At 37.9% G+C, this 12948-nt stretch overlaps 1 protein-coding gene across 6 annotated transcripts in view; it reads left to right on the top strand.

The window, feature by feature from the left end:
• The window catches only part of KIF13A (kinesin family member 13A), a 108498-nt gene that overhangs the window by 66237 nt on the left and 29313 nt on the right, over positions 1 to 12948 (top strand). For 4 of the 6 annotated variants that reach the window (XM_017808507.1, XM_017808505.1, XM_017808506.1 and 1 more), the window contains exons 12-17: positions 1275 to 1385; positions 2528 to 2662; positions 3580 to 3710; positions 5436 to 5522; positions 5628 to 5794; positions 11842 to 12052. In XM_017808507.1, the coding sequence (XP_017663996.1) occupies positions 1275 to 1385; positions 2528 to 2662; positions 3580 to 3710; positions 5436 to 5522; positions 5628 to 5794; positions 11842 to 12052 (842 nt within the window). Of the gene's footprint in view, positions 1 to 1274; positions 1386 to 2527; positions 2663 to 3579; positions 3711 to 5435; positions 5523 to 5627; positions 5795 to 7948; positions 8072 to 11841; positions 12053 to 12948 lie in introns of all 6 variants that reach the window. The other 2 variants (XM_017808503.1, XM_017808502.1) reach the window with 1 other exon arrangement.

The following is a 12948-nucleotide window of genomic DNA, read 5'->3' as shown; positions in this document are numbered from 1 at the left end:
GTGTAGACTTATTAAGAGATTTTTTTTTTTTGCATTGGTAGACTATATATGTTGCCAAATGGAAAAGCGTGAAAAGGCATAAATCTGGTATTGGGCCATAAAACATATGGGACATGTCTCTCTGACATTTGTGAAAATCTACTAAAAATTGTCATAAGTGCAACACCGAAAACCATCAACAGTTTACTTCACTGCCTTAATATTTAACACTATGTGATTGATGCTTATTTTAGATTTATACTTCCAATTGAAGAGTAAAGTATTCGTGTAGGATAGTTTACTTGGTGATATCTGGACAAATTAGATGCTTAACAGGTAGGAAAATATTTTTGATCTGTTCGGGCAGGACACAAAATATTAGTGGAAAAAGAACAAGACTGTCTTTGAGGGTAAATTTGTGTGGTGTTTAAGCTTCATGTTCTTTTAAGGAATGGTGTTCCTCATATGAACAGTTCCTTACAGACTGAAATGGGAAAATCTGCTATAAGAAAAAGGAGCCATTCACTTTATTCATAAATAAAAAACTGTTCTATTTCCTTATTTTACATCAGAAAATATTATTGTAGCGTGTTGTTAATTATGTTGGCAGGCTGCAGCTGAACACAATCAGTAGGAAGGTGTCCAAAGTCTTACTAATTATTTTTTTAAGTGTTTTCTCATCTACCTTCTGGTAAAAACAGTTATATAGAGTTATAGGCCAGCCTGTTGAATTGTTACTTGGCGCTGGATGTATTCAAGCCCTTTGCTTCTGTTTCCTGTTGTGAAATGAGAAGCCTGTGTTAGCTCCAGAGCATGCCTTCCTTCGAAGGTAATCAACAGGGTCACTCTGAAAGCTTTAATGCAACTCTAGGAGCACTTACAAAACCAAGATAGAATGGAAGGCTAAATGTCAGGAGGAATTTGTATTTTAAACTACTGTTGGAAGAAAGACTTTGCAGTTGAACTTCAGACAGCTAGGACTTAAAAGTTTTTAAATACTCACATATTTTTATACAGACACTGTATAAAAGTGGCCAGGCACAGAGGTTTTTTTTCATTCCATTAGCCTCTGGAGCTGTGTTGATCTATAGCTATTTCAAATCTGGACCCATTACAGTTGTTTGTGCCCTCTTCCTTTGCAAGTGACCTATTTCTACATCTTATACTACAAAAAAACCTGGGAATATAGTAGAAATCTGTACTTATTGCATTTGATGTTATGTTGATGTCTTCGGTTTTTTTGTGCAAGCATTGGGAAGAATAGCTGAGGGTTTTAGCTAATTTCTATCTTTTAGGCCATGAAGGCACCAGAACTGAAGGAAAAATTGGAAGAATCTGAAAAACTAATAAAAGAGCTAACAGTCACCTGGGAAGAAAAGCTAAGGAAAACAGAAGAAATTGCACAGGTATTTCAGAAATTTTGAAGAGGAAAACCAGATAATCACACAGTGCAAGTCAGCTGAATTTCATGAGTTGACTGTTTATTAGCTGTTTTCCCCACCAGCTATATAAAGTTCTTCTGAATTTTTGTCTTTTCCCCTTGTTTCAAGGGGGCAGATTGGTTTGTTTGTTTGTTGGAGTTTTTTTAAGTGTAAATTTCATTAGAATAAATCTAGCTGTGTCATGATATCATTGATAAGAGCTAATATTTGATTTTAGAGTAAAGCATCAAAATATGTTTGAGCAGCTCATTTATTTATTAAGACCACAATGGGATCTTGGACGTGTTTCCCTTCAAGTGACTAAGAAAGCGAAGGCTTACAAATGGATCAGAACTGTGGGTCGTATTTGTTGCTTTTCCTTGTAGTCATTTTTTTTAACTGGAGAATGAAAATGTGTACATGTAGTTACTAGTGTTTGTTTATTGTTATTATTGTACTTAAAATAAGACTTCTGGATTCCAGTGTACTTTTCCATAATTTCCACCATCTATAGCTTGTAGAATAAGCATTTTTGGTTTTCTTTTCTAGTCCTAATGTTCCAGAAGAATGTTTTGGTGCAAACACTGTTAAAAAAAGTTTTTAAAAATGAAAAAGGACAAGGTGAAAAACTAAACCTGACCAGTCAAACAAACTGTAGCAAAAGAAAAGGCAGATGTGGCATGATGAGGTAGATGCTTTAGCTGAATTAATAATAAAACTGCTAAACAGTAAACTGTAGCATACTATTTTCTAAATTATTTATGACTATGACTATCTTTGAACTAATTGGAACTGAGACTCATTTTTTACTAACACAGAGACTCATGGCCACACTGTGTTATTTACAAGTAGCTCTAATAACAGAGCTGCTTGGGTAAGGCTAATAAATTTAATAGGACTGCTTAGATAAATAAGTTCCACTTTGGGGAAGCAGGTGATTGAGAAGTAGATATAACTTTTTGTGGTTAGGGTGTAAAAATAAATTCTGTTGACCCTGTGGTCCTTAAACAATGTCTGGTAGTGATGCACAGAATGCATTCTCAGCATGTGCATCTTCAGCTTCAGTTGCTCTGTACTTGCCTCTACATACTGCAGCATGCAGGATTAACCTATTTTTGTGTTTGCAGGAGAGGCAAAGGCAGCTAGAGAGCATGGGAATTTCCCTTGAGTCTTCAGGTATCAAGGTTGGGGATGACAAGTGTTATCTGGTAAACCTGAATGCGGACCCTGCGCTCAATGAGCTTTTGGTTTACTATTTAAAGGTAAGGATGTGAAAAGAAAAGGTAAGGATGTTTACACAGAATGAAAGGACACTTGTTTTGAAATTCTGGCTCAATTTGTTACTTGGAGTGTATGTAGATTTTTTAAGAGTAGTTGCAGCAAAATAGGATAGGCCTCCTCCTACTGTTTAGGCTTTTGTTCTCCCTTTGCAGTTCAGCTTTGCTGTTTTCCTAGTTGATTTCCTGATTGCCAACAGTGGTAGAAGTTCTCAGTGTTGAGATCAGTTCTAGTTTTTCCAGACAGAATGTGCATGGAATTGCCTTCTAGGCTGAACTTGAAGCACAAGCCTCAGGTTAGATGCTTCGTTTTGTTAGGGAGTTGAGGATTGCTTTAAATATTTGATGGATTTATCATAAGGAGGTGATGTTTAGTAGTAATCAGTACTCAGGAAGAGTAATGAGGTCTTCAATGACAGAAAGCTTATGAGAAAGGGGTTTAAAAAAGCACTGTTAAAAATTTACAGAAATCTATTTTCCTGGTATTACTAGCTCTCAAACTATTTTGTTTAGCATAGTCTCATGTCAGAGTGAAGAAGTATGAAATACAAACCAAATAAGTTTGTAAGGGAAATGTGAGCTTCCTATCAATAATATATGAAAGACATATTTTCATATTTTCATAGCTTCTTTTCTGCTTTAGTGACTGAGGTAGTATTTCAGTTTGTATGTCAACTGCTTTATTTTGCTTTATCTAAAACTGTATGAGGTGCAGAGCAGAACAGCCGTTTGTGCGTGACTGTTCCAGTCTTCAGATCTGCTGTGGCACCTCTTCTACTCTACAAAAGTGCTTAGCAAAGGAAAGCACGCAGACTGTGCAGTCTCAGTGCTTTAGCTAATATTTTCTTAGTTATATCAACAGTGGTATTTTGCTTGTCTCTTAGTAACAATTTGTTTTCTAGGATCACACAAGAGTTGGTGCAGATACCTCTCAGGATATACAGCTCTTTGGTATAGGAATCCAACCAGAACACTGTGAGATTGATATTGCTTTAGATGGAGAAGTTACACTCACACCAAAAGAAAATGCAAGGTAAGGAAGATCAGCAGCACTTTCCATTGGCATGTTTGCTGTTCTTTGCCAGAAGATAACTTTCACGCATTTTTATTTTACATAGACAGAAGTATCTTACGTTCTGATCAATGAGTAGCTTCAATATAGTTGACTTAAACAGATACTTAGAAGTGAAATTCAGTGATTAAAACTAAGATATCCCCACACATGTACACAACCCCCCACCCACTCTGCAGCATAACAGGCTATCAGTGGTTTGGCTCAGAGTAAGTCATCACAAGAAGGTTTTTGGTAGAAGTGGGTGGCCACTGCTTGTCTGTATCACTGGGATACTGCTGGCTATCCCAGCCTGTGTGATGGGATAGCAAGCTGTCTTGATGGGGGACAGCTGTGCCTTGTAAGTAGTTCCTGCTGTAAAGTTCAGTATTTTGTGAGAAAGAGGTGTTTCAGAGATCCAAATTCTTTTCTAACTCCTTAATTACTGTTGTGTCTAGTTAATATGCAGTGTCAATTCACATTTCACCTTTTGTTTCTACATCTATATTTTAACTGTTTTTCATTCCAGGGGCTCTGTGGTTTCTCGAGTGGAATTGTAAATGTCTTTGTCACTTCAGCTCCAATGGCATGTGATAAGCAGTACCTTTGTCCTAGTTAATAGTTATGCTGCTTGTCTGAAATTTGAATATCTAAATAATGTACAGATTAGTATCAGAATGAGAAACTAAAGTTTGAGAGACACCTTAAAAATCCAATCTCTATCATTCTGCCTTTAGTCAAATGCATTTTTTTTTTCTGCAGCCTACAGTACAAAATTTCAACAGATGGGATTCAGACCTGTGGTGATAAGAGTTACTGTACTGGAAATCAGTCATTTTGACTGGCAAGAACATAGGCACATGTTTGTGGAAAATACATATTTTCTTTTAGTCACGCCTGATCTTCCATGATTAAGTAACTGTTCTTAACATACTAGTATCAACAGAAATTTAGTTACCAGAATTTCATTGAAAAGAAGTTAAATAAAAATCTGGTTTAAAATTAAATGCTTGCATGTTTGTGTTGATTTACACGAGAGAGACAGCTGAAATGAGAACACTGCATCTGAAAAGGCTTTTTTCATTTTACAGAAGATTTTTTTCCTTTCAAATAAAATGCTCTGCTTTGTGAGTCATGTATGCAAAAGTTCAATTTTTCCCATTTTGTGATTGAAACTTAAACACAAAGAAACCTACAAAGAAATACAGCAGTATACCAGATGTTCACAAAAATAGACCATTGTTAATAATAGAGACTCCATTTGTTGAAAGAATAAAACTTGGATCTAAGAATCTTTTCTTATGCTTGAATGCCAAATATGTTAACAGCATGTTTTACAACTTTGTGTTAACTAAGTTGTATCTTGGAGAGCTTTGTCAGTAGGATTTGCATGCATTCAAGTTTACAGATTGTTTATAAGAAACAGGCAGTGACCCAGTTTGAGAAATGGGCATTTAAAGAAAACTTGGCAAACAAAAGCAAACTTGTCTGTATGTTTACTGAAGAGTTGTACCAGCCAAAGGAGAGGGTAAAGGTGCTAATTCTGACTATAGAAGTCAGAGCAGTAACTTTCCCAGTGACCCTTTAATGAGAACTTGGCAGATTTGTGCATCATATGATACAAGTGACTGTTGGCAGATGGGAGAAACAGTAGCTCTTCAATCTTTTATTTTAATATTTCACTGAAATTGTATTTTCTTCTTTCAGATCCTGTGTAAATGGTGCACTGGTATGTTCTGTCACTCAGTTATGGCATGGAGACAGAATATTATGGGGAAACAACCACTTTTTTAGGTAATAGTTGATGTTTATATTCCAGGCACTTTGCATTCAGCCAATTTTTTTCCTTTTCTGTTCCACATAATCTTGTTTATAAACTGAATTTCCATTTTTACACAGAATCAATTTACCAAAGAGGAAACGTCGAGATTGGCTGAAAGACCTTGAGAAAGAAACTTCATTGGGAGAGCATGATCTAGATGCAGCTAGTGAAGCTTCTTCAGAACCAGACTACAACTATGAGTTTGCACAAATGGAAGTTATTATGAAGACACTGAATAGTAATGGTAAGGCCAGATAAAAATGTTCCTTTGTTTTCCTAACAAATTCAGCACAGAACTCAATATCTGGGTAAAACAAGCAGTACATTTGTTCCAGGGGCCTTTGGAACATTTTCAGGGTAAGATATTTTGCAGAAACCATGTTAGGTGTGTGCATATATATATATAAATTAAACATATATAAATATATATATGTGAAAGAATGTTTGCACCTAGGTATAAATACATACACAAATTAGCAGTTGGTTTGAACCCTTACACACAACTCTATCTGTACCTCTGCTCTCCTTTATAGTGCAGTTGTGTTGTAATCCTATGTCTGTCTGTAATGGGTTGACTCTGGCTGGATGCCAGGTACCCACTAAAACCACTTTCTCACTCCCCTCTGCAACTGGACAGAGAAGAGGAAAAAAACAGTAAAGGATTCATGAGTTGAGATAAGAGCTGGGGGAGGTCACTTACTGATCACCATCACAGGCAAAACAGACTTGAAGTGGGGATATTAATTGAATTTATTACAAACAGGATCTGAGCAAAAGAGTGAGAAGTAAGATAATCTTAAAAACACCTTCCTTCCAGACTCTACCTCCTCCTCCCCAGCATTGCAGGGGGACAGGGAATGGGGGTTACAGTCAGTTGTTGTTTTTGCCACTGCTCAGAGAGAGGAGTCCTTCCCCTGATCCCATGGGGTCCCTCCCACGGGAGACAGTCCTTGATGGACTCTCCAGTGTGAGTCCATCCCAAAGGCAAGAGTTCTTCCCAAACTGCTGTCCTGTGGGTCCCTCCTCCATGGGGTACAGTCCTTCATGAATGAGTTGTTCCAGTGTGGGTCCCCCACAGGGGCCAGAAGTCCTTCCTAGGAAAAACCTGCTCCAGCGTGGGCTTCCATCTCCACGCGCTGCAGGTCTCTGGCAGGACCCTGCTCTGTCTTGGGCCTCCCACGGGGTCACAGCCTCCTTCATGCATCCACCTGCTCCAGCATGGGCTTCTCCATGGGCTGCAGGTGGGTCTCTGCACCCCGATGGTCCCCCGTGGGCTGCAGGGGCACAGCTGCTCCACCATGGTCTGCACCACAGGCCGCAGAGGCCTCTGCTCCAGCATCTGGAGAACCTCCTCTCCCTCCTTCTGCACTGACCTTGGTGTCTACGTTGTTATTCCCATGTTCTCACTCTGTTCTTCCCTGGCTGGAATTTTTTATCTGTGCCACAACCTTCTGTTCTTAAATATGTGATCTCAGGGGTGTTACTATCACTCCTTATTGGCTTGGCCTTGGCCATCGGCAGGAAGTCTGTCCTGGAGCCGGCTGGCATTGGCTCCATGGGACAGGGGAAGCTTCTGGCAGCTTCTAACAGAAGCCACCCCTGCAGCCCACCCCCTACTACCAAAACCCAGCCACAGAAACCCACTGCACTGTCAAATCTTCATCCAAGTCTTTCTAAGCTCTTGGTTCTGAAAGTTAATGCAGACAAGGTTGTGCTAGATATGGCTCAGTTAGTTTCATGCTTCCTTTTGAATCAAATATTGCTGATACCATTTTAACCTTAATAGAAAAACACTGAAATGATAACAAACCAATAGTCATATGTCAGCTAGCATGGTTTTCAATGCTTGATCACTCTCAGTATTTCATTTCATCTTTGTTAAAACAAATTGTGATGCTTTTTTGGGACAAGACAATAAAATATAGTATAAATAAAATAATGGTATGGTGTACATATAAAACAATATGTTTTTTTTCATGATTTTCAGAAGGCAGGTCACAGTTCATATGAAGTAATGCTGAAAAATTTGGTAAACTACTGAATGCTTTGTACAGTCGCAATACACAAAATTTGAGAGGCACTTGGTCACTGACCAAAAAGACACAGTAGATGGTGATTCATTGCTTTCTGTTCTCCTTCATATCTTCACAGTATTTCCATTGCTTGCTGTGGTTTATTTTTTTCTTGATGTCCTCTTATTCTTTAGGTTTGTCTGTTTTGCTGTTGAGTACAGCATGTTGGTTTTGTATGCTCAATGTTGTAGCAATGTTTTGCAGAGTTTTTACAGTTTTATTTTTAATGGGAGTGTGTGAGTGAGTTGCAGGGTCAGGTCACTTAAATTGATGTGAAATTGCTGTTTGATAATAGAAATATTCTCATTATGGTTCACTTGTACCAGGAGACGAATTTCAGATGAATCTGCCATCCTGGTGGTCATCAGTGTTGTCATCCCTCGTGAAGATTCTCTTGCCTGTGTTAAGGCCTCAAACCATCCCGTATCTGTGCCAAAACTGGGACAAAGGTTTTGAACTCAATTGGCTCGTGCATGAGGCTGCTGGAGAAGTCTGAAAGCATTAATTTATGCTTGATCTGCTTGCCACTAACCAGGGATTTGACTGAACTGTAGCAGTCTACAATGAGTTAGTGTTCTTTGAACAGGGGGTCACATTTTTTGGTTTTCGTGTGCTGTTATCTAGCTGATTGAAACAATTCTTCACAATATTCCAAGTGTCTTTATATCTTAGTTCAGTAGGCTTTTCTGACTGTGGTCCAGGCCAGTTTTTGTCTTGGTTGGTTGCCTTCTGCATCTTGGCCAATAACAGTACAGACTTTGCTGTTCCCTTTAAGCTCTTTCCTCCCTAATGCACAGCAAATGTTTGCAGTTATACATGTTGCACAGTTTCAGAGGTGTCATATCCCAGTTATTCTGCTTCTTCTACTCACTCCTACATAGATGTTGCTTAACTAAATTGGAATAGTAAGTGATAATAAAACCCTGACAAAACAAGTGACTGAGGATCACAGCCTTTTGATTTGAAGGTATATGGTGCTGCTAGGTTCTGGTTCTCTCAGTGGTATAACTAAAACACCTTTTTTTCTGACAGGCTTCCAGTTTGTTGTGTAAGAAGTAAAGCAGCTTTGTTACAGTTCCCTTTATTTATTCTTCCTTAAAATGAAAAATAAATGTGGGTAAGGAAGAACAAATAGCTAAATGACTGAAGACAGTTAATTCTATTATCCATATTCTCTGGAGAAACCCTAAGGGGGGAATAAAAAGGTATTTTAAAAATTTGATTAGGTAATTATTTTATAGGCATGTATAGATATAGCCCAAAGCAAGAGGGTTTAGTTTCCTTTGTTCTGGTTTTTTTTTTTCCTCCCCTTGGTTTGTTTGAGAATTCTAATCCTCTTTAAATAAATAGCCTGGCTTCTCCAGGGTGCAAACACATTTGTTTTTATGGCACGTAACTAGTACAACAGTGTCACAGACTCCATCCGACTCCAAAGAACCTCTGAGGAAAATGTGTAACTTTGAAAACTGCTGTAAAGAAAACACCCAGATTCTTTCCTTCCTTCAGCATGTTGACTTTCTTTGTGGGATTCTGTCAGATCAGCTTTGTACTGCTAATTTGTGATGCTGGTCAAACACAGAATGCATCAAAGAAGTTTACTTTATTCTTGTATACTGTGCAGTGGTTAAGTAAACAATGTGATTAGGTTAGGTCGCTTCTCATTTAAGCAAACAAAACTGTTACAGCTCAGGGAGGGGATTTTGATGAAACTTAGCAAAGCAACCTATGTCATAACCCTCTTCTAGCTTGCTTAGAAAAATACACTTAAATGAAATCTTAAGGAATTTATTCAGCACTGTTGTTACTGGACTAACAGATTCCAGATGTGAATTAAGTGACATTGTAGCAAGGTAATAGATGCTGTTCATCCTATAAAGAAAAAAGCATCCTTATGTTCAGTGTTAGTATTCTACGATTTTGCAGAAGATTAACTGCATATGAATATTTTTTTCAGGATGATTGAACTCTTATCACATAAATATGTGAAGGATTGGGACTTGAGACTTTTAACACTCTACGGAATTTGCTGTGTATTGACCAGCACTGGGAAGAATCTTCCTTAATTTATCTGACTTTGCACGAAGAATCCAAAATTGTGGAACATGGTGTTTATTTTAAACACTATTGTAGTTCTTCTGAACTATGAAAAACTTGTCTGTTTATTTCTTCATGTTCTACTGAGGTAGATTATAGTTCACACCATATTTTGCTTTTTTCTGTGACAGGCTTAGGGTTTTCTGTGTAAACTCTTTCAAAAGTTAAATGAAAGTGTTTTCCAGAAGTGTGAATTTACCTTTTGCATTACAATACAAGCGTAACTCACCTTTCCCACCCCCCTCTCTACCCCAAGCAGTAGAGGATTATGTTGAAATTGGGAAGTTTTAGATTAAGTTCTTGCATCTTGTTCCAAATATTTTCCCTGGTACAATTTGATCCTGTGTTGGTTGTGATCCTGTAAATCTAAGTGGCTGAAAAGATATCTTTTATTAAGGAAATCTGCTCCTTGAACTCGTAGCTGTTCTTTGGCCAGTTTAGGAAAGTCTCATCTTAATGAGTCAGCCTTAGATTCATTTCCTGTGTTTGCAAACACAATAGAGGGCTTTTAATTTCTTCCATATCTCTTCACTATCGTCTGCATAATACCTGATTTCTCAAACATTCTTACATATAACTAAAACTGGTTTGAGGATTATGCATGTGAAGGTAATTATTGTATTATCTGGAGGAGTTATGAGAATAACAATGATGCAGATCAACATTTATACCTTGATTTGTAACCTAGAATATTAGAACTTGGTTCAGTCAAGGCTTTTTGTTGCACTGTCTGTTTAAAAGCTAATAATAGCTAACTTCTTTCTGAGAATGTCATGTACTAAAAAGTAATATTTCTCATTATTTTAAGACTTTTATGCATCACTAGTTTGCTATTTGGTTGCTATTTATATGGACTGATTTTTAACTTTGTGCATTATAACTACCTTTGTGGTGTTATTTTATTATGCCCTTGTGTGAAGCCAGTAATTTTTTCCAGGGATAAGGATAGAACCACAGTAGCAACTTGCAGAAGTATTTGCAAGAAGCGAAGGCGAGATGGTTATAACTAAATCACAGCAGCTCTTTTTGTTTGGTTGGTTGGGTTTTGTTTGGTCATTTTTTCTGTTTATATTTTGATGAAATGGAAGAGGAATCACAAACTATTATTTTAAAGCTGAAGTTTTTTGCATTTGAAAATCCTGGTATGTCATAGAGCTGCAGTATTGCTTCCCCTAATAATCCACCACTCCATCTTTGGAACTCCTCTCCCTTCCTCTGTGGTGTACAGAATCAGCAAACTGTTAGGTGGCATGCTGTCACTCAGTTATCTTGAGAACTACTTTTTTGCTGTATTTGAGGTTTCAGATATGAAGCAGATATACATACTGGTAGTGTATAGGAGCTTATGCCATTAAATGGCTCATGCAGAGGTGCAGTCTGGCATTGGACCTAAATCCAGGAATAGACAGAGTAATGTTTCTTTAATTTCAGTGCACTTCAGATTTATCCATAGCTGATTGACACAAGCAGATTTTTCAGGATAGAGTAGCCAAATGGGTATTTGTTCTGGGTTGATACTGAGATGAAATGTGGTTTGTAAAGCTAAACACAGAAGTTCCCTCCAGGACATACTCTGTCTGCTTCAGTGCTGTGCAGCATATTAGTGCAATCTGATGCGTGACCAGTCAGACAATTCGTTTGTCTCGGTTTCCATCTGCAGCTCTCCAACATGTTTCATTCTCTGCCAAAATGGAGAAAGTAAATTGCTTTTTACTTCCTTAAGTCGTTTCCTTCTCTGGTTAACATCATCTTCCCTTTTGTTTTGCTTTGTTTTTGTATTAATTTGTTTCCTTTTCCACTATTCCTTTTTTTCCTACTGGGATTCTGGAATATATTATAACTTCACAGCACTGAGACATGCAATAGGCAAGAGTCCTTAACCATTGTTCTAGCCTCTTTGCATGACTTGTATTTTATTTCCTGTTTGGATATATCTGTTTAATGCAATATTTATTTTTTTGGGCTTTTGTTTTGGGGGGCAATGAGCATCTTTTGTTTGCAAAGACTCTGGGATGTGTTAATTGCAGTTACCAACTAAATAATGAGTGTTCTGTAATGCCAAAATGGCGTTTTCTCACAGTTCTGGATAATGTTTTCCTCTTTTTTTTCCTCTCTTCTCTTTTAGACCCAGTACAAAATGTGGTCCAGATCTTGGAGAAACAGTACCTGGAAGAGAAGCGGAGTGCCCTTGAGGAGCAGCGGCTGATGTATGAGCGTGAATTAGAGCTGCTGCGGCAGCAGCTCTCCCCGGAAAGGCAGCACCAGCATGGCAGCGACAGGCTCTCCTACACTGCTCAGACTGCACAGCAGAAAGTGAATCTCTGGACAGAAGAGAGGTGAGAACACTGGAGTTAAAACAGAGGAATTAGTGAGAACTACAAAGGGTGAAAGATGAGGCTTGAACCTTCTTTCAGAAACCGATAATACTTTTTGTGGAGTTTGTGTGCAGTACAAGATCTGCTTCCACCAAAGTGTTGGCATTTCGTTTAGGACTAAGTTCTGATGTGTAACGTGCAAGATTTAACTCACAAAACACAGAAAAATATAGCTTTTACTGTTATCAGTAAATAATCAATATTATAGGTTGGGGGGGTTGTGGGTTTTTTGTTTGTTTGGGTTTTTTTAACTAGAAGAGCGCTTATGAAATGTTTGGTTTAGTAATTATTGTTCTAGTTCTTGAAATAAAGGGAAGGATATTGCAGAAACATAAATTTGTCAACTAAGACTACAGAGTCCAGTAAGGAGCATTTTGTGTTACAACTATACAGTGACAGCATGGTATTTTGCAATCTAAAAAAATATTAAAAAATACAGAAAATGGTCATCCATATATGTTGGATGTATGTGTTTCTAAAGGTAAGCCCAGCTTTAGAAGAGAATTGCTGTGTTTGAGCTGTTGAGGAAGTTAAAGGAAGTTCACCCATGAGGTGAACAGGCCTCTTTGCAAAGGAATAGCATGGCACCTGATTGCAGCCTTGGTGAAAGATCATCATGAGATTTGCAGGGAGAGTTAAAATGCAGTTTAGGAAGATGTGAGCAGAGTGTTTGCACTTTGACATTGAGAGAAACTTGTTCTTGGTATCATTGAGGAGAGAAGGATGTCAGCTCCATGGAGAGAAGTTCAAGGGGCAGCAAACAAGATGATTTAAGTTTTCTGCATACAAATGAGTATTGTGTCATGGGGCTAATTCATCGGGAAGAACGCCTAGATGTAGTAACAGGTTTCTTATAC

This window comes from Lepidothrix coronata, unplaced genomic scaffold (genome assembly GCF_001604755.1).
Source record: "Lepidothrix coronata isolate B3197 unplaced genomic scaffold, Lepidothrix_coronata-1.0 Scaffold23, whole genome shotgun sequence".
Taxonomy (NCBI): domain Eukaryota; kingdom Metazoa; phylum Chordata; class Aves; order Passeriformes; family Pipridae; genus Lepidothrix; species Lepidothrix coronata.
The sequence above is the reverse complement of the archived record's forward strand: the minus strand, read 5'-3'. Positions and strand labels throughout refer to the sequence as shown.